The sequence below is a fragment of the Mugil cephalus genome, chromosome 20 (assembly GCF_022458985.1).
Source record: "Mugil cephalus isolate CIBA_MC_2020 chromosome 20, CIBA_Mcephalus_1.1, whole genome shotgun sequence".
NCBI lineage: Eukaryota > Metazoa > Chordata > Actinopteri > Mugiliformes > Mugilidae > Mugil > Mugil cephalus.
Genome location: NC_061789.1, coordinates 19,556,980 through 19,578,908, shown reverse-complemented (window position 1 = coordinate 19,578,908; position 21,929 = coordinate 19,556,980). Strand labels below are relative to the sequence as shown.

Below are 21,929 nucleotides of genomic sequence, written 5' to 3'. Positions count from 1 at the left end.
AATGAGCTGTTCAAGGAGTGTTCTTAACCTACAACGTAGGATTTAGCAACATCACTGAATTCGATTTGTCCACATCAGTCTGCCCAAACGTAAGAAAAGTAACTCCACAACCAGAGTTACATTTCATTTTAAAGTATCCAATTATGTGAACACTTCTTACCTGGTTTTTAACAGAGCTGACCGATTTTAATCTGTCGAAATAGCCTCAGGAGTCAAACTACTTATAGGCACGGGCTAATTATATAAGTGGACAATGTAATTTGATGGAAAATTACGCATTGCACAAAAAGGAAGCCAAATGTAGTAGTAAATGCTGTCTGCCACCAGTGTATTCACAGCGAAGGTGTTAAATTCAAAATGGTTCTCACAAATACAGACAAGCAGACACACATACATTAATAAAGGGAACATATGATAAACAGGGTGAAAGAGATAGCCTGAAGGCAGGTTTAAAAATATAGACTTCAGTTTATTGCACAATCGTTGCTGGAGACTGAGGAGTGTGAGAGCCTGTCTGTTACACAGGTCACTAATGTTGGACAACTACGGAGCAGGAACACACCGTGTGTCTGTGTTTATGCACATTAACTTGCAAGCACACAGACTGGATAATGAGGCACTCTGGGGATGCAATCTGCACCCCATCAGTGCAGCAGGAGAAAGTAAACTGGACAACTTACAGATTTCACGCATGCATGGGTCCTGCAGGAGAGCTCACACAGACATGTGCACATACATGGTCTGACTGGGAATATAAATAAATTAGAGGATAACTGCAGGTCAGTACTGACAGTATAACCACACGTCAGTGCGTTTCATTTGGCTGCCGTTATGGCTACAGTAATGCGTGCATCAATGAACTTCCACTAGATGGAGCCACACTCACTCCTTTGACACTTTACATATGCAGTGACATTGCAGATATGATAGATAACAGACAGACCCTCCAAAACGCTCACTTCATCCTAAAGGACAGGGTTTGTCTCATCACCTGTACACATAGACCAGTGTCATTATTAGGATCCACAGAATAACAGTAATCATAATAATCAGTATATAACAATACATTATAAACAAGTTGTTAACAGGCTATCCGGCACCTGTGTTATATTTAAAAAACTGAATTTAGCTTTATAAGCGATGTTTTCATACATCATGTCAGTTTTTTTTTGTTTGTTTTTTTCATTTAACATACAGACAAAAGGACAAGACCAATTTTCTGATCACTCCTGTTACACGGTTTACAGAGAGATCCACCTTCCTTCCTTCCTCCTTGTGTCCAGTTAGTTGGATTTATAGCGTGATTAAACTGGACTAAAGAGGGCAGGGGAAGGCAGACGGCCATGTTTCGGACAGCAGAGGTCAGGCCTCGGATGTTACAGCTACTGTTATGGCACCCTGAGAAGAGGGAGACCCAGGATGTTGGAGTGAGCTCTCTCTGTTATGGTGGATCAGAGAGCCGTTTAACAAACACAAATTGACTTCACCGTTACGTATCTTTTCGTCTGATAATGCATAGATAGACCAGTGGTAGTCACGAGGTATTCACATGCCCGCCAAGATTCCCCACTACGGTCACAAACGTCCTCCTCGCGTATCTAAAAAAGTGATTACATTTAAATGATCAAAAGCATTCTTAGGACCACAAAAGGTCAAACAACTCTACATTAGCACTGATTTCGGTATTTGTTTTTTTTTTTTTTGTGTTGTTCACATATAAATGGACATAGCTGGGTAAACACATGATATCAATCCGAAGCACCGCGCCAAGTTTCCCTCTCTTGTGTTTCACTTTGGAAAAAAAAAAGCAGCAGCTTATATGTGGCAAAACATTAACCCCATCCCTTCTTTTGTCATTTTTTTATCTTAACATATTGTATGTATCAAAGATGAGTCGGGGGATATATTCATCTGTATGTTAATATAACCTACATATATGTATTTACATTATTTATATGGACTTTAAATGTGTCATAATTTACTTGAAATACAAAGCCCTTTGGAGAACAATGAGCAGTGCAGTTTATCTGATAGTGATGTATTGCCTCATCTATTACTGGTAACCACATCCTCCGAAACCAAGCCCCCCTCCCCTAGTCACTTCCAGGAGGTTGTTAATAACCGGTTGCTGGTAACAATGAACAAACAATCAGCTAAGACTATGAGACATAAGTTTCCTTTTGACAGCTACTTTCATGCATTGTTTTTTTTTTTTTGTTTGTTTCATTCAATGGCCAAAAATACATTAATTTCAGCTTTTACATTGTACCACGGTCATTGCATTTAATATTCACTGTCAGAGGGAGGCAAACAGTGTGAACTGGGTGGGTGCAGTCGGAGGTTAGTGTACGTGATAAAGACAGGAAAATCCTTCTTCACCTGTGAGTCAGGAAGGAAGCGGAGGCTGTGCTACGCCTCGTGTGTTTTTAATATGGCAAGACGAAATAGGGCTGACGGGATTGGCAACTAGTCACAGGGCGGCTGTGACTGAAACAACTGCAGTGTCACTTAGAAATAAATAAAGTCTGCTTCTAGATAAGGAATCAGGCTTCTAGATTTGACAGGACTACAGTCCTACAGTTACTTTAACTTAAGAGCAGCAACTGAAATAGAATCAGCCAAACATGGACACAAAAATAATCATGAATACACACACAGAACTTTCACACCTGTACAAGACAGGATGGTGCAGGGGTTCATTCCTGCAGTCGAGCAAGCTTAAAATATCAACACCCACCCCACCCCTTTAGAAACACTCATAGGTGTCAAACGCCTATTCATTTAAAAAAAAAGAAAGAAAAGAAAAGAAAAAAAAGTGCAAGTTAAATTGTGTTCTGCCACAGAACACAGGTACAGCTACAGAGCAACAGTAGTGCATTCACATAAAGTATCATGTGGCACTTATGTGCCCAGATGTTGGCAATAATGAGTGCTCATCATTATGGCCAAAGTACAAGTAAACACCCAACTACAGTAGAATTGTTTTTGAAGCAACATTGCAGCAATTTCCTTTCCTGCTATTGTGAATGTTACCATGACGCATGGATACCGATCATTTTCAGTAGTATTACTGTGTGACTGGATGGAGAAGTCACATATGGCAGGGGAAAAAGTGAGAGGAAACGCAAAGCTAATCCCCAGGATTTGCGCAGTTTGAATGAAACAATAGATTTTCTTTGACCTCTAACTCGATCTGTCAGCGAGTGATCCTCGCAGCCACAACATGGACCGTTTGAGCAGCTTTTTATCACAACACAATTGCAAATGAATAAAGGGAATAATAAATGTAATCTATTCCTCGTGTGCACTGTTTGTGGAAATTGTGTCCAAAGATAAATATCTGCTGTTGGCCTCAAAATGTTTAGAAAGTAAAGACATTTGAATCGTAATATATCGTTACTGTTGGCATCAGTGAGAAGCAAAGTGTTAATATTCAGTGCATCCTGTCGACACATGTGGACCCAGTGTGCACAATGTGGCATTTCAGTGTTAAGGTATCTACCAAGTCTGTCATTTTAGAGAGCTTTCAAGACTCAGCACTTAGTCTCTACCTAAACTTGACAACGATAAAACTTCATAGTGGTTAAATTTTCAAAATAATTAGATTTGTAGTAATTGTTAAATATATGAGAGCATATATTTGGCAGTTTCTGATTAAAAATGTAGTAATTTCATTGGCACTGGGTTCAGGTGCAAACAAAGCAGTTCACACCACTCCATAGATTTTGAGGTCCAGACCACCTAAAACAAGTAAACTCATGACTAACATATTAGCGTACTCAGGAATGAAGGAATGAACCCCTTACCCATTTTCATCTTTCAGACACACACACACACACGTGGGAAGAGGTGTGGCAGAAAACATGTACATAAACAACAAAACAGTCACATTGACAAAATGAACTCAATGAGTGCTTATATAGTGTAAAAATATAGGCGTGGGGGAGTGTGAGTGTACGTATGCGACGTGCATGATGAGGTGAGATATGGTGCATAGGTAGCAACGGTGACATCTGAGAGGACTTCGAGCATATGATATTATCTGACCTGTCTTAGCCAACCACATCAACTAATGCTCAAGTTAAACTTCTATGATTAAGTTAAGGATTTAAACTCAAGTAACCTTTTACAGAAGCCTTTACCTAAGACTCCCTAATGTTTAATACTCAGTTAATAAGTTAACTGATTAAAATATATTCACTTTACATTGTGTTTGCATTTCTGTGTGTCCATGTTTGTGACAAAAGACAGAACGATGTGTGCATGTTACTGGACAAAGTAAGATGGACGAAGATATGGACATTCGGAGTCCGACAGCATGAGGTGAACACATGCACAGCATCAGTTCCCCCTGATCTCCCCTTCCTTTGTAATCCCTCTTCAGACCCCCCCCCCCACCCCCACCCTGAGAGGTTCTTCCATCGTGTGTTTCAGTGCTCCTCGTTAGAGGGTGGGGGTTGTTGTGGGGGTCAGTCTGAGGGACAGTTGTAGCTGTTGATCCAGAGCAGGTCATCCAGCACGCCCCAGTGCAGGTAAAGGATGGAGCCCACCACCAGTACATGCATGATCTGGTGGCTGTTGCACCAGTAGTCAAAGAGGCCCGGCCGAAAACGCTCCGGGATCCGTGTGATGTTGATGACCCCGCCCAGCACGGCCAGCGCGTCCATCATGAGAAAGTGCCGCAGCGAGGTGGGGCTGCCGCCGCCCACGCCCACCCAGCGGAGCAGGAAGAAGGAGAAGCGGAACAGCGCCTGCCAGGCGAAGGAGCGCAGCCGCCGGACGCTGCTCCGAGCTGTGACGGCGCAGTAGATGGCGTGGCTGGACAGCAGGATGTAGACTAACAGGGCCACAGTACGGATGAATGGGTAGCAGAGCAGCGTACTGTATACGATGGGCAGTGCCCCTAAGACAAGAAAAAACACACACAAGGAAGTCAAAACAAGGATGATGTTTTGATGCTCAACTCAGCAGCAATACCCTACATGGTTCAAAGAACAAGGCTTTATGCCTAAATGGTTTTTTAAGCTGGGTTAGAAGCATTCAGACCTGCTGATCTGTAGCCCAGCTGGGTGTTTCGTGTTTTACTCAATTCTCAACGAACTAAGCCTTCCAGATGTAAATATTTAAACATTTTTCTCATTGGGATTATGTGGTTTGGACTGTTAGCGTGACTGTTACTTTCAGTAATTAATCACTGAATTGAGAAACAATAACAGAACGACAATGAAAACGATCGGTTCTTTAACCTCATATTCTCTGAACAATAATCAGAATTTAGCAATAAAATGTGCAACATCTTCTGGCCTCATCACTCTGATGATTATTATTGCATTATCAACGTTATGTGGGTAGTAAGCCGATCTATAAGGTTAATTCCAAGTACACAGGTACATAAATAAATGAAAAATAATGCCCATGTCAGTTTTTTTTACAATAGGAAGCATAGACAGATCAATAATCATTTCAGAACTTGGAATACAGCTTGCACTGTCTGACTGACTTAGCATTCTGACAAATCAATAGTGGTACACGTTCAAGCAACACACTTCTACTGTAAATCATTGCCATCAATAAAGCAAAATCCCACCCTCAAAGTAAACAGACCAGCAGTAAGACAGCGGCGGCCGACAATGGATCCGAAATGACAAACAGTGAAGCAATCTGCTGAGCCCCGGAGAAAGCTTACCCAGCGTGTTGATCATGCAGATTCCACACACATCCAGCTTGAGGAGGGTGTGGTAGACCGGCTCCCCTCCCTCGTGGTTCATGAAGAGGTGGTAGAGCACAGAGCCCAGCTGAGGCGACAGGCAGGCCAGGAAGTGCACCACGCCCAACCAGGTGACGCTGATCTGAGACCAGGGGATGTTGAGAGGCAGCAGCACCAGGAAGCAAACCAAAGGGATGCCTGGAGGGTGGGAGCAGAAAGCGCCGTCATTAAAGAAGACTTTACCTTAATCACAAACTCGCTGCTGTTAAGGATTTCATCAAACGTGTAACTTCACAAAACACAAAGACGTCTGACACCCACACCTTTATGAGACTCCCTCTGTTGTACGCAGGCATGCTCGTTACAAATTTGTCATTAAAACTGGCACGGCAAGGGATTATTTGTGTTTGAGGCTTTTTCTTGTGAATGGCGACAAACAGCCTGAGGTAACGCACACACACTGATATGAAAATCATCCAGTCAGGCAGGGTATAATACCACAGCAACTTTGACAAAACCAAATTAAGATGTCATGTTTGCTGTGATGGATTATCGAGACGGGGACTTTCAAGGCCGGAGGACGTATTTTTCCAAACTGTGTCAGAATGAGCCGAGCGTGTGCAGACGCCATGCTCGGGACACCTACGTGATTGACACAAACGCATCCGAGTTTCCTTCTGTGAGACAGACGAGGCTCCCGCTGAGCTCTTGTAGTGATGCGGCGAAAGGCCATACACCTAACGGCCACAGGGCTCCCCAATTTAAGTTTGTCTGTTTGGCAACGAGCAGCACTCACTGCTACATGACCAAAATAAGGCTGTGAAATTCGATCCACATACAGTTGTTCCCATCATTCATCACTCTTGCATAGCACGTTCTTTCCCTTGTTTTGCTCACTGTGCCGTTCCCAAAGCCAAGGCGTTTGTCCCAGGCAGGTGATACAAGGAATGCCATCCACTGTAACACATCTATTTTAAGTGTGTTATCTCCGCTCCTCCCCCCACTCGTCCTGAGCCGACTGGCTGAACTCAGGCATGAGCGTAGTGGAGAGGATCACCACTAACAGCCTGCAGCACAAAAGTGTCTGGGACCTGAGCTGCGGACAGGATGTTTTCAGTTTATATGCAAAACCAGGCAGCTCATGTAAGTTAGCTTAAATGTTTCTACACAACACAAAAGGCCACACTCAAGCTGCGCAGCTCCGCTTCTCTTCTACTCAAATAGCTGGACAAAGTCCACTCGATTGAACATCATATAAGCGTTATATACGCAATCATTTTAAGGGTGCAATTGAGGTCACACGCTCAGCCGACGTCACCGGAGTATAACAAAGACTTCCAGGGCCACTTCCCTCATTATCACTACTGCAGTTTAATCTGTGACTGCTGTCCGCTAGAGCGCCACCAGATTATGACCTTCACAATGAGGAACACACACACGGTGTACTGTTCAGGATGTATTTCGATTTCGTTAGCGGAGAAGTAAGTCATGCCACGAAGTGTCACGCCACTGGCAGCCTAATCAAATTTGTATGAAAATGGAATACAACCATGCAGATTGCTAACAAGCTCACACATCAGTCCCACCTCCGACTGCACAGATTAACACATTACTGCAATTAATTTTGCTTTGCCCCAAACTATAAAAAGAGCAGCATATTGTGTAATCATGACATTTAGGACTAGATGAAAAAAAAACACTCCTGGCAATTTCAATTATGTTTGGTTCAGCTGAACAAACCTTTATGTCAAACTTCTCTAAGAGCATTTCAGTATTAACTTACATTGCCTGTAAGCAGCAGTAAAACGTGGCCTTAGTCCTTTTTGTAATTAACTCAATATATCATCAAAACGTCTTGCAAGTGTGGTACAGACATGAAATGAAAAGATAAAGGCACCTTTAATTGTCTTTCACTATTATCAGTGATGTAAAACTGTGGGACTGTGGGACGATGAATTATTAAAGTCACTGTGAGAACCAGTGTTTGAGTGTTTTATATGTTCTGCAGCACACATCCCCAGCACTGACAAAACATGCTGCATCCTAGAGTTCGTAACTTTGTAATGTAGATGCGCTCATGCACTCATGGGTGTGTACACATTTTGCATAAGCTGAAATGGTTTCTCAGATCTTCCTGTCCCTTCCTCCCTGAGTCTCTCCTCCATCAGCAACACTCTCTGCTCAGACATGTATGGACGACGCAGTCAATTCTCTTGAATTGAAATGAGTCTGGATTTGAGAATAAAAATAACAATAAAAAATAGAATTTCCATGAAAAAACCTGTAGAGAAAATGTCAAATGACTGTGTCCAGTCTATCACATATAATGACTTGTTTTATGCTGATCAGGCAATCAGATAAAACAAGACGAAACTGGCTGATTCATGTAGAAAAACTTTATTAATAATTAGTAAGCTGCAGGTAGGCCTGTCCATATTATCTGATTTTTGAAGTTTGATCCTCATATTATGTAAGTTAATCAAATGTTTTGTAGGACCTAAGTGAAAACAGAAGTTAGAAAAATAACTTATAACTAACGACAGCTGTGAGTGGAGTAAAAAGACCACTACTTCACGCTTGATTTGTAGTGCAAGGTATGAAATACATGCCTTCACAGAAAGTGCAAATGTCAACATTTCACTTAAGTACAGTCATTTTCAGTTTTATGTATGAAGCGTGAATGGTGGCGATGGTGGCAAGGAAAAACTCCCTTTTAACAGGAAGAATTGGAGGGAGGGCCAGCCGGGTAGAAACAGAGGAGAGAGAGAAGAGAGCAGCAGGTGAAACGAAACAAACACACATCTGACTAAAGTAAACATGTAGAATCAACACTGTACACACACATTTGTTTACACAATGATGATGTCCTGAGTTTCTGAAATAGCTATCAATCTTAAATTACTTTAAAGCAATCTAAGGAAATACAAAAAATAAATTCAAATCCAACAGTCAGATTTTCAGATTTTCACCACTCTGAATACCCCCCCACACACATACATATATATAATGCAATATCACTTTAGTAATATGTGTTTTCATGAAGGATTTCCAGGAGGCTGTAGTGTACAGCCTGTGCATCCTTGTGCAGGTGCAGCCTCTGCCTCTGTCCTGGTGTGGGTTAATGCTCAAAGTCACACAGTCCACAGAAATCTCACCTGCTGACTAAGCAGATCCTGCAGATGTTTTGTACTCACCGTGAGTGTATATGTTTCCAAGTTCATTGTGCAGGTAAAACAGGCTTCTGATGCAGTCTTGCACAGATGAGATTGGTCGGTATCCCGTTAGGACGTATTTGTTGAACTGAAGATGTGGAGGGGAATTCGCCCAGTCCAGCAGCCTGGGTCCATTTAAAAATGCCATAGCAAACAGGACCGTTAAAAGGACACCGCCGAATAAGTAAAAAACAGACTGTACACCTATATACACGTTTAGTAAGATTATTGCGACTACAACCTTGTGGGATACCATTGGTGTTGGTATTTGTGGAGGGTTTTATATTGTGCTGTTAGCCGCCTAGCTCGGCGCTAGCAAGCTCCCGTCAAGTCTCTGAGCGCTACCCGGCAACGGCGTATCCGCGCCGCCGCTGTTTGCCTCTAACCGCCGTAACCTGTGTGAGTGTCATCCGCAAGGCTGGAGACAGACACGGCCAGTCACATGCATGGTGCAAGCTCGGGACAGTCATTACATTTGGCATCTAAGAAGGGTCTGTGTTGCACTAACAGGCTTCGGGAAGATGAGGGACAAACCGTGTCTCGTCATGTTAAAGCCACTTCCTCATTAGTGAACATTCCAGTGCAGCAGCTCAGACCTGAAGGGTCCCGGTCCCAGGTTCCAGGTCTCGGGTTCCAGGTCCCAGTCAGGATGATGCTGGCATCCAACTCCAGATGATGCTAGCTTAATCCCAGCGGTCAGGCTTGCAGTAAAGGACTACCAGGCTACACCTGTATTTTAATGAAAGGAAACGGGCGTCGTATGTTCAAATCTGTCTGATGCTGACTGGCTTTCGTAACACTATAAAATAAATAAATAAATAAATACATATATAAATAAATAAATAAATAAAAAGATGACATCCGTGAATGTAGAGCAGAGATTTTAAAGCACTGCGGGCTAGCAAGCCGGGCAGTCGGCTACTGACGCCCGATGACTGAGAATGAGAGAGCTGATATTTGAGCCGGCTGACTCGAAACACGCATGGCCTGGTCCACGAAGCCTACATCCAATTTCTTCATCATTTGTTTCATCGTATTGCCTTCCACCATTATTTCTACCTGGCTGTATTCTTTGAAAAGCGGAATCTTCTCTGGCGGCCTTAAGTCCCCTGCGTCGCCCTGCGTGTCAAGTTATATGGAATATAAACAAAGGTACTTCCGGTTTTTGTTTTCGAAATAAAACCTACATTCCGGACTATGACGATACTCGAACATTGAAAAATATTAATATAAATATTTAATACCATTGTCACCTTGGATGTTACCCTGGTGTTGATATGTTTTCCTGATATGGAAAATACGTGATCAGAGGTCGTGTGTGTATAGATATGCCCACACAGTTTGGTCTGGAAGAGGAAGATCTGAATGCAGCATATTCTGTTAATCTATAAATTTAAACATGAAAGCGGTCTCACGCTTACTGAGAGTAATACGACGATTCACGGGGTTTGAAGCAGATATGCGCAGACAATGCATGTTGCAGGACTCCATCATAAATGCCGACGGTCATTCTCTCAAATTTGCCCGTATCTGCAGACATGCAACAAACCTTGCACTCTGGTGTCACCAAAGGTCTGGAGAAGCGTTTGCAATACAGCCAGCTTACTTTTAAACTAAAATAGCGCATATTTCAATTAACTAATTTTCATTCTAATATAAATCAGATTTTAGTCTGAAGGGGGACTTTTTTTTTAACTTCTGGTCTCGTTCTGGTTGTGTGAGGGCAGCTTATGTTGCTTTGCTCCACCAGGCAGCGTGAATGCAACTGAGCTATTGATGCCTTCACCACGTTAAGTGATACTGCAGTTATTTCCCGAGCTCACAGAGGAAAAGATTAGTTACATCTGTGAAGACACATGCATAACAAATAGGTTTATCAACAAAATGTTTTTATCCTTCAGTAGTGATATTATAATAAGAGATTGTAATGGAGATTTTTCACACAATCAGTACAGTATAAACCAGACCTGCACTGTGTATTTTTTGCTCATTTGCCACTCTCAGAGCTTGATGCTTTGTCTGAGCCAATCTGCAGACGCCGGATTAAACACACAGAAACACCAGAGTGTTATGATTTCTTATTTTAGTTTCTGATTTCAACAGAGGAGGGTGGTGGTGATAGATACCAGCTGACACCAACGTCGGAAAGAAGGAACATGAAAAGGTTGAGAAGTACCAAGTCTTGAAAGAGCAGCTGGAACAGATGTGGAAGGCGAGCGTGATCCCGGTGGTGGTAGGAGAACTCGGGAAGAATGGCTCCAACAGATCTCCAGAACAACACCAGAAGAGCACAGTCCTAGGACCAGCTACGATACTGCTCAGGACCCTCAAACTCGTTTTTTGTTTTGTTTTGTTTTAACACACATTTCTTTACTGTTGGACACTGATTATTATTTAAAGATCTACATCTAGTAGAAGTCGACAGATATTAAGTACTGTGAGAACCTCTAATGACAGTCAGCTGTTATAGGAAGTGAAGTGGGTGTCACGGTGAAAACTGGTGGTTTCTAAAATGACTCAGTGTCTGACTACATGTTGTTTAGGTGCACCCTAATGCTATTGCTGCCTATTTTATAATTTCAAGCGACAAAAACATTATCGTCATGGGGTAAAATAAAAAATAAAAAATTCTGCACAAAAGCAACAAATGCACATGAAATCCATGGACCACTTGGGGGCCACAGACCACTTCTGCTGCTTGGACTGCTTGCTTTTGTCATGATCTTATGACCATGCAAATTCACAAGACTGTGACAAAGAAGATTCCCCTTTATTCCGGACAAGCCTCATGTCACATGTTATTCAGATGTGAAACTTCTCAGAATGACAGAAAGTAGGTGAGAGAAGAAAAAAACTTCAGTTGGTGACAAACTTTTTAAAAGCCTTCATGTTTGATGTTAATAAAGTCATGAAAGAAAAAAGAGTGATCATTAGTGCTACAATCTCTGTTTCCAACCGATGGCTTTAGTCCAAAACCACGTGAGAAAACAAACAAACAACCTGGTGTTAAATCGTCAACCACAATTTTTTTCCTCATGTTTCTCATACTTCACACCCATACCTACTACTGTGTCTTAAAAACGCAGCGTATTAATACAGATCTCACAGTCTAAACACTGCATGCAGCACTGGAGGCCAAGGTGAGTCTATGCTCATTTGACCATTTATGAAATATTCTCAAAATTTATTTGAAGGGGAGACGGCTGAAGGCATTGTTAATGAGACTAATATTAACTAATACAAATAATACTAATATTAATATAATTAATAATATCATCTTGTCTTTTTCATATTTGCCACCTTTGAAAAACTAAATTGCAAAGAGCTCGGTAAATTATATATATATATATATAAATCTTAGGTTAAACTTGTTTTTAAAAAGATACTGTAGGATTTATTTATTTACATCAGTCTGAGGGCAGCGTAGTAATATCTTAAAATCTTAGGCAGACCATTTTAGTCTATGGAGCATTAAAACACAGCTTGGTGTCAAAGCTTACAAAGGGACCAACTTTCTTTCTTTTCTTTTCTTTTTTTTTTTGAAGACCATAAGATGAGACACGCGGTCTAGACTTGAGAGCGTTAACAATGCAAGTGTTGGTTTCTGAAGGGCCAGGTGTAATGTTCTCTGAGTATTAGATATTTAACTGCAGCACTTTTCTAAAGAGTAGCATGGAGATAGTAAATAAAAAGAAAGGAACACAGTGTGAAGTGAGATCGAGGAGAAACTAGAAGGCAAGCGCCCATCACCAATAAAGAGTAGTTCATTATTAATATAAAACACTGTAATTTCGTTGTTCATTAAGTCATGAATGTAGACATTTATTAAAATCTTAGATGCAAATGGAAGTTCAGATACGGCCTAGAATTGCTTTGGGAGAGGGTTCCAATGATTGCTCCATTAAAGGCTGGTCTACAGTGACATTTTATTTAATAAGTTATAATAGATGAATAGAAGGTGGGTAATTCTGACAATTTTATCACATGCCGAACATTATATTATTTACTACACTTGAAAATGTTATCTGTTGCAGAATTATAAAATACTGTGATTTAGACCTAATTAAATTAAATCAAATTAAATTGTGAAAGACTGAACTTCTTCATTTGCTCATGTTTCTTAAATTGTGGCGCAGTGGTGAGAGGCACAGCTTGGAGTTTGAAGGGTCACAGGTTTGCTTCCCGCCCTGTCCATGGCTGTGGTGCCCTGAGCAAGCACCTAACTCCCAATATGCTCCCCCGGCGCGCCCACCAGAGGGGCTGCAGCCCACTGCTCCAACTGTACACATTACTGTGTGTGAACACATGGATGGGTCAAAACGCAGGATAGAATTTCCCCTAGGGGATCAATATATCAATATAGTATATCAAAATAAAAAAATAATAATTATTATTATTATGTCCATCACCTGATTTAATAGCAAGAAACAACCTCATCTAATTCTGTTTATTCGACTAAAACGTTTCTTTTTCAGACTGAATCTGTCATCCAGTTCAACAGTAACATGGTTCTGTTGAAGATTTGCGTGTGGACCGGCCTCATGTTGGTCCTCCCTCAGTGTACGTATCAGTCATGCACAGAAGGAACACCCAGACAGTGCGTAGAAGCAGAATTTGCTCCAGGTACCAATCTGGCCGGGGAAGGTTTCGACATCACCAAAATGGAACGCAAGGGTGCCTTTGTGCTTGACATGAATAAGTGGAAACGTAAGGACAAAACATGCACACTGTGTACCAACCCCTATATGGAGAACAAAAAGCAAAAACTGCCCTTGTCGGTGTTGGACTGGAGGGCAAAACAGTCCTGCAGCATGAAAGTGGCCACTAAACTTCACAAATCCAGTGAGTCTCTACTCAGTTCCACCACATCTTCTGTTGAAAACAACTGGAAAGTTGGCCTAGACTTTACATTAGGAAAAAAAGGAGCCTCACTGATGATGGCTGGAACCCATTCTAAACTAGCTGGGTACTCTATGGAGAAAACAAAGAATGACAAGTTCAGCTTCTCAAGTCAAAGCATGTCCTGTGAGTACTACAGGTAAGGAGATCACGGTATGGACCAAATTTGCCTCTGTGTGCCTTTGGCTGCAGAGATAAAAATGCAGAAACACGCAGTTTCGATGTTTATCCATTTCAACCTCGTCTGTCATTCTTTTTTGTTGTTTCGCTGGAAACAGCTACAGAGTGTCCAACACTCCCAGGTGGCACAGAGAGTTTCGGAAAGCAGTGAAGCAGCTTCCCAAAATCTACAGCCCAGGAACCAAGCAACAATTTTACAAACTGATTGACAACTTTGGCACGCATTACATCACCAAGGTGGAAGAAAAAAGATTTCATGATTTTACCACAACATAATGCAAAGTTATTCAGTGATATTATGTAAATTGTCTCTTTTATCAATGCAGAGTGTTTAATATATAATTCCAGGTAAAGGTTGGTGGAAATCTTCAATCTGTGACTAGTATCAGGCAGTGTGAGGCCAGTCTGCAGGGGTTAAGTGCAGAGGAGGTGCAGATGTGCTTGGAAGTTGAGGCCTCTGCCACCATCAAAGTCACAGTAAACGCTCGGTATCAGCATTGCAAGAAGGACATAAAGAAGACGGACAGTAAGTCAGCCTTCTCCAGCCTCTTCAATGACCGGTATGTGTCATCTTATTATTTATATTACTTGTTCCTTACATTATTTGTAATGTTTTCTATTCTTCTAACAGTGAAAATAAGTTAAACTTTAAAAAGTTCATTCATATCTTCATATCTTATAATGTTCTGTGCAAAACAATGAAGTAAGATTTTAAAACATCATGTAAGAAAATGTATCAATTATATTTCATATTGTATCCCCCGGGATTTAATAGCTTCAAAGTTAAATGCCTAAAAGACACAGGCTCCTCTAGTTTTTGTTCTAATCTGCTCTGGCTCAGCTGTTTAGACAATTCTTTTATCTAAAGCTTCACAGAAATAAAGGGGGGCCATACCACAGAGCCAGACCTTCTCTTCTCTGCTGACAAAAATCCATCAGCCTACAAAGAATGGCTGAACACATTACCACAGAATCCAGATATAGTCTCACATTCCCTGGACTCTCTGCATGAATTATTGCCTGTAAACTCCTCAACCTGGAAAAACCTGCGCTCTGCCATTAGCCATTACATCCTGGAGAAAGGCCTGATGAAGAACTGCAGCGACCGTTGTCAGACTGGCATTAGGAGCGACTCGAAGGATTCATGTGTGTGCCAATGCCACAATGAACCTGGTGTGAACACGGATTGCTGCCCAACACGTAAGGGCATGGCACGGGTCATTGTAACAGTACAACGAGCCACTGGTTTGTGGGGAGACTACTTCTCAGCCACAGACGGATATGTCAAGGTGTTCTTTGGTAAAGAGGTTCGTCGTTCTCCTGTCATTAACAATAACAACAACCCACACTGGGCCATGGTCGTAGACCTGGGCCCCCAGGATCTGTCTGGAGGAAACAAATTGAGATTTGAAGTGTGGGATCAGGACAACAACTGGGACGATGACTTGTTAGGAAAATGTGAGCAGGTTCTGTCTGCAGGAGTAAAGGAGGATCTGTGTAATCTGAACCACGGCCAGCTGTACTTCAAATGGGAAGTGAAGTGTGCTCCAAGTCTGAGTGGAAGTGCATGTATGGAGTATAAACCTACACCTATGAGTCAAAGTCTGAGGAAGTTGTACGTGTCACGTCATTCACATCCTATTCCAAAGGCCATCCTATTAGAGATGGGTGTGTTTGTGAATGAATCAAGTTCATGGAAAAATCAGTCTTACTTCTGAGAGTCAAATGTATGATGTCAAATAACCCATGACTGGTTTTACTGAGGCTTACATGCATTTTATTCCACTGATGAGGTTAGTTTAAGCAAAAGGCATAGTCAGTAATGTTGACCACTTATTATTAGAATTGACAAAATAGCTGCAACTAAACATTAAAACAACATCATATATGTATTGTGTAGTTATTATTTCAGTTGAACATCTCTCAAGATCGAGGAAAGTGAAAGTGAAATGAGATTTGTGCCACTGTGTTTTTTGTGTGATAAATGTGTTACTAATATAGAAAGCATTTAAGTTTAGTAGTGTAAAGGTTACTGCAGCTGTTAAAACGCAAGATTTATTCTGTGCAGCTTCTACATATATCTTAGTTTGTGTGTTATTTTGAAAGGCTCTGTAGGGGGGGTACTATATAGAAAACTAAGGCATACATTTTGATCACCCTGTCTATTCATGTTATACTGCCATATCCAGTATATTCCTTTTTTCATGTTGTACCTCACCTACTTGCATCGCTGCTTCATATATCTACTTATTGCTGATTCAGATTTTGATATATATACGAAACCTTGCATTTTTCACTTTTCAATTAGTGTGCTCTTGCTAGTTTGTAATTTCAGTGGCTTGTTTTGCAACATAGATTTAGTTTTATTTGGTATATCATAATAAAAGCTTTCTTTTCAATATCAGTGTGTGGCTGAAATGCCTCCAAGAGCTGCTATATGGGTTGATCTCAGATTATTATATACAACTGATAAGTTACACAGACTAGTAAGAAACATAAGAAACTGATCATTTGTGTGCGAAGTCTTGTTGTGATTCTGAACAGCCACAGCCCACCACCACTTCAGAGAAATGATGGGCTTGTGGTCACTGGTTTCTTGTTAACTGGAAAGCTAGTCTGACTTTCATGTTGTCTATCTGCTGGAGTTTCTTTTCAGACCACTGACTCCTCCCTCTTTGCACTAATTCAGCTCAACATAGATGAACTTGTCAAACCACCTTTTCCCCTTGCTGTCTATAAGACCACTGTCACGTCATCTCCGCATCACCTCCTACCTCGCTTTTCTAGCTAGATGCTAAGCACTGGTATTCGTGCTCCTAGCAGTCAGTTTGAAAAGCATCGCGAACCGTCAAGATGAAGGTGAGTTAACGCTAATGTGCTCACATTTCTATATCCTTTCACTTGATAGATTAAATGAAGCAACTGTGAGATTTTATATAGATACTAATACTGTAGCACGGTATTGTCATGTTACATTTGCAAGAGCAGTACCTTGGAACACAGGGCAAGCTATTCAGCTGTAATTCAAGTACATTTATTTATACATTACACATTTAAGAACAACAATGACGGACAATCACATTGCTATGATAGTTGTTGACACTCTAATCCATTGGTTAAATATATTTATTCCAAGGCCTAAACATCGTAATAGATAGGAAGTGCTGGATTGCTAGTAAGGAGTAAAATATAGTACAGTCGGGGAAGGCAACCATGGAAAATATATGGCCACTTCTGAATTTTGAATGTAGAATATTGTATAAATATACATAATATATATGTGCCAATCCACAAGGTGGCTCAAAAACAATAATAAATTCAATTGTTTTATCTTGGTACCAGTGATGAAATTTCAAACAAACCACAGGACAAGACGAGTGACTTACTTACTCTTCATGTTAAGAAGGAGACATTTTTCCAACAAATCTGAGCAGCCTATGAAATGTTAAGGTCGTTTCTCTAATTTATTCAGATGAGGAAGAAGTTGGCCCTCCGGAACTTGGGGCACATCTGAGAAGACACTTTAAAGCTCCTTTCACATCGAGCATTATGAAAGGGTCAACCTGGGTCAGCGACACAGCAACTGTATCATTGTAGAAGCTTCAGGTCATCAACAAACTGCAATGTTATCTGCAATGTACTGTGAAGCTTTTACAATGATACAGTCTGTTAGGCCGTCAAGTCAGGATGTAACAGGCAGATATATCAGCGTCAGAGCGAAAACCCCGAGTCGTCATGGCATTCCTGTTCACATTGAAGCCGAGCCAAGCTGATAATATCCCAGGTCGATTGCCAAGATGTTGACCCAGGTTGTTAGACCTGGGTCGACCCTTTCACATCAAGCGAGAAACCTGGGTTGTCAACCCGGGTTTTTTGCTCGATGGGAAAGGGACTTTAGAGACCCTGACAAGTTTTGCTATAAACTAGTGTTTCTCAATTCCAGTCCTCGGGACCCTGCCCTACATGTTTTCGATGTTTCCCTCCTCCAACACACCTGATTCAAATGAATGGCTCCTTATCAGGCCACTCCAGAGCTTGATGACGAGCTGATCATTTGAATCAGGTGTGGTAGAGGAGGGAAACATCGAAAACATGTAGGGCAGGGTCCCGAGGACCAGGTTGAGAAACACTGCTATAAACAAAACAAAGTTAGCAAACATATTAGATACATTTCAAAGTCAAACAGAGCATTTAGCACTGAGGTACACCACAAGATTGATAAGGATTTACCACCCAATACTGAAACTGATCTACGGTGAAGATAAGAATCATGACAGAATCTGACCAATCTAATCAAACAACAAAGACCAGAAGATGATTTCTAGAGTCTGCAGACACCATTGAGTGATTTGTTATCTCTGGGAGAGCAAACCTGACAGGAATACAATTATATTTTAGAACAAGGCTATGAAAATACACATTTTACAATGAACTTATTAACGACATTAGAAGTTGTTTAGAAGAGTATTGCTGCACGTTTGAAGGAGAATGACATAAACTGTAGCAACACGCAAAAGAAAGGTTTAAAATGGATGAAATGTTAAACCAAAGACAAAAACTTCTTTAACTAGAACTAGCAGTGACACACATATAGACAGGCCTTCAGGTCTTCATGTTTGGATATTTAGAGTAAACTTGGAATAGAGGGCTTGGACTTTTTTGGGGAGGTGGAAGGTGTCAGTTGCTGCACAGGTCTGTCATTTTGCACTGACAAGTTGCGCTTTTATGCTGGTAGTTACTGCATAAAACATGATGAAAATTAGGAAACATAGTGAGTGAGCCTCAAAGTGTCCACATGGAGAATGTCTAGGTGAATGGATGGGTCAACAAAACACTAGATTCTGACTTGTGAGACCACTGTTCATTTCCATCTTAAAAACATGAATCTTTCATTTGCCCATGACTTTGCTGTAACCTTAACTACAATCCTAAAAGTCCCCTGCTTTAACCAAACCTAAGATCTGTCCATAAATCTAATTAAAGGCTTTTGTATTCAGAGGGTAGGGACAATTGACATGTATGGTCAATACATGTTGGCGACTTTCTGTGCACTTAAAATTCTGCGTGTGTTTATTCAACTAAAATGTTTCTTTTCAGACTGAATCTGTCATCCAATTCAACAGTAACATGGTTCTGTTGAAGATTTGCGTGTGGACCAGTCTCATGTTGGTCCTCCCTCAGTGTACGTATCAGTCATGCACAGAAGGAACACCCAGACAGTGCGTAGAAGCAGAATTTGCTCCAGGTACCAATCTGGCCGGGGAAGGTTTCGACATCACCAAAATGGAACGCAAGGGTGCCTTTGTGCTTGACATGAATAAGTGGAAACGAAAGGACAAAACATGCACACTGTGTACCAACTCCTATCTGGAGAACAAAAAGCAAAAACTGCCCTTGTCGGTGTTGGACTGGAGGACAAAACAGTTCTGCAGTATGAAAGTGGCCACTAAACTTCACAAATCCAGTGAGTCTCTACTCAGTTCCACCACATCTTCTGTTGAAAACAACTGGAAAGTTGGCCTAGAATTTAGTAAGAATGACAAAGGAGCCTCGCTGATGCTGGCTGGAACCCATTCTAAACTAGCTGAGTACTCTATGGAGAAAACAAAGAATGACAAGTTCAGCTTCTCAAGTCAAAGCATGTCCTGTGAGTACTACAGGTAAGGAGATGAGGACCCCTCAACTTGTGAATATATATGCAAATATTATTACACACTTGTTTCTTACTGCTCTGTTGTTTCTTGCCTGTCATCTGACTGGAAACAGCTACAGAGTGTCCAGCACTCCCAGGTTGCACAGAGAATTTCATAAAGCAGTGAAGCAGCTCCCCAAAATCTACAGCCCAGGAACCAAGCAACGATTTTACAAACTGATTGACACCTTTGGCACGCATTACATCACCAAGGTATATGGAAGTTGTTCATATTTTAAAATAACTCAAGGCAGTGGTAACCATATAGTACATTTGCTTATCAAAAATCTGCTTTAATTTGTCAGGTGAAACTGGGGGGAAGAGTTGAATCTGTGACCAGCATCAGGCAGTGTCAAGCAAGCCTACAAGGCCTCAGCGTGGAGGAAGTGGAAATGTGTCTGGAAGCTGAGGCATCTGCGAGCATCAAAGTTGAAGTAAAAACTGAAATGAAACACTGCCAGAAGGATGCTAACAAGATGGAAAACAAAAATTCTTTCTCCAGCCTCTTCAATGACAGGTAACAGAACATAAACATTATAAATGAAAAGCCATTCTGATTCAGCATCTGAAACACTGTATTCTCTTGCAGGTTCACAGAAATAAAGGGGGGCCATACCACAGAGCCAGACCTTCTCTTCTCTGCTGACAAAAATCCATCAGCCTACAAAGAATGGCTGAACACATTACCACAGAATCCAGATATAATCTCATATTCCCTGGACTCTCTGCATGAATTATTGCCTGTAAACACATTTGTCCGGAAAAACCTGCGCTCTGCCATTAGCCATTACATCCTGGAGAAAGGCCTGATGAAGAACTGCAGCGACCGTTGTCAGGTTGGTATTAAGAGCGACTCGAAGGATTCATGTGTGTGCCATTGCCACAATGAACCTGCTGTGAACACGGATTGCTGCCCAACACGTAAGGGCATGGCACGGGTCATTGTAACAGTTCAACGAGCCGCTGATCTATGGGGAGACCACAGCACAGCCACAGACGGATATGTCAAGGTGTTCTTTGGCAGAGAGATGGTCCGCCGTACTCATGTCATTCAAAATAACAACAACCCACACTGGGCCATAGTCGAAGACCTGGGCCCCCAGGATCTGTCTGGAGGAAACAAATTGAGATTTGAAGTGTGGGATCAGGACAACAACTGGGACGATGACTTGTTAGGAGAATGTGAGCAGGTTCTGTCTGCAGGAGTAAAGGAGGATCTGTGTAATTTGCAGCATGGCAGGCTGTACTTCAAATGGGAAGTGAAGTGTGCTCCAAGTCTGAGTGGAAAAACATGTATGGAGTATAAACCAACACCTATGAGTCAAAGTCTGAAGAAGTTGTACGTGTCACGTCATTCACATCCTATTCCAAAGGCCATCCTATTAGAGATGGGTGTGTTTGCCAATGAATCAAGTTCATGGAAAAATCAGTCTTACTTCTGAGAGTCAAATGTATGATGTCAAATAACCCATGACTGGTTTTACCGAGGCAGAATTGAAACATGATTCATTTAATTTGGTGTGCCGATGACATTAATTTAATCAAAAGGGTTTCTCAAACCAGTATCACGATAAATAAGATGGGGAGTAAAAAATGGCTAGATATTATTCAAAATGTTTAGCTTTTGCTTGCAGTTTTTTAGCATTTGTCCCACAACAGTCTCCATATATATTTGTATAATTATTTTGACACTTATTAATGTTGGATGAGTGAAATATTCAGATCACTGGAATGTATTGTTTTCAATCCATTTGTCAATTTTGTTGTATATTTATCTATTTGTTTCTTTTAGTGTCAGTTATAAATGTACTATATGTATCGGAAATTAAGCAGCATTGCCTTTGTACATCATATCATAAGCAGCAGATCATATAAAAGTCCCCGCAGGTCAGTTTGATTGATATAGCTTCTACTTACAACCTGAAAAACCGAAATAACATGTTTGCAGACAGATGTACTGCATTTTATTGTGTCTACAAAACATTTACAACATGTAATAGTGTGTGTAATGTATTTAGTCACAGTATCATTTTTAGGATTTTTGACACGCTGGTTTATCTACAATAAAGACATTCGTATTGTTTACTGTTTCATGTTATCACTTGTAGTTTTAAGTTATGTTTTTGTCATGTTCTATCTGGCAGTGCTGCCTGACATGAAAAAGGAAGTGGTAAAACTTCCTGTCACGGATGAGGTTGCACTGGGTCTGTCAAAGTGAACACAGTGTTCAGCGGAACTT

General features: G+C 41.2%; 3 protein-coding genes across 5 annotated transcripts; 2 read left to right on the top strand and 1 right to left on the bottom strand.

Annotated features, from left to right (window-relative positions):
- Positions 1–448: 448 nt before the first annotated feature.
- paqr4a (progestin and adipoQ receptor family member IVa) lies at positions 449–10,164 on the bottom strand. Of its 3 annotated transcripts, XM_047571371.1 has the most exons (4): positions 9,979–10,164; positions 8,902–9,648; positions 5,687–5,905; positions 449–4,903 (listed from the first exon to the last, which is right to left on the bottom strand). In XM_047571371.1, the coding sequence occupies exons 2-4, from the start codon at positions 9,173–9,175 to the stop codon at positions 4,470–4,472; spliced, it is 927 nt and encodes a 308-aa protein (XP_047427327.1). In that variant the 5' UTR covers positions 9,176–9,648; positions 9,979–10,164; the 3' UTR covers positions 449–4,469. The 3 variants fall into 3 exon arrangements, with proteins under 3 accessions (XP_047427327.1, XP_047427326.1, XP_047427328.1); XM_047571370.1 differs by having other exon boundaries at positions 8,902–10,044; XM_047571372.1 differs by lacking the exons at positions 8,902–9,648; positions 9,979–10,164 and adding an exon at positions 6,354–8,865.
- Positions 10,165–11,980: 1,816 nt separating this feature from the next.
- LOC124998024 (perforin-1-like) lies at positions 11,981–16,399 on the top strand. Its single transcript, XM_047572138.1, has 5 exons — positions 11,981–12,059; positions 13,395–13,957; positions 14,097–14,235; positions 14,347–14,558; positions 14,867–16,399. The coding sequence occupies exons 2-5, from the start codon at positions 13,425–13,427 to the stop codon at positions 15,714–15,716; spliced, it is 1,734 nt and encodes a 577-aa protein (XP_047428094.1). The 5' UTR covers positions 11,981–12,059; positions 13,395–13,424; the 3' UTR covers positions 15,717–16,399.
- Positions 16,400–16,704: 305 nt separating this feature from the next.
- On the top strand, positions 16,705–21,771 carry LOC124998318 (perforin-1-like). The gene is made up of 5 exons (XM_047572609.1): positions 16,705–16,857; positions 19,096–19,658; positions 19,765–19,903; positions 19,996–20,207; positions 20,280–21,771. Exons 1-5 carry the CDS (start codon positions 16,852–16,854, stop codon positions 21,130–21,132), a joined length of 1,773 nt encoding a protein of 590 aa, XP_047428565.1. The 5' UTR covers positions 16,705–16,851; the 3' UTR covers positions 21,133–21,771.
- Positions 21,772–21,929: the final 158 nt, after the last annotated feature.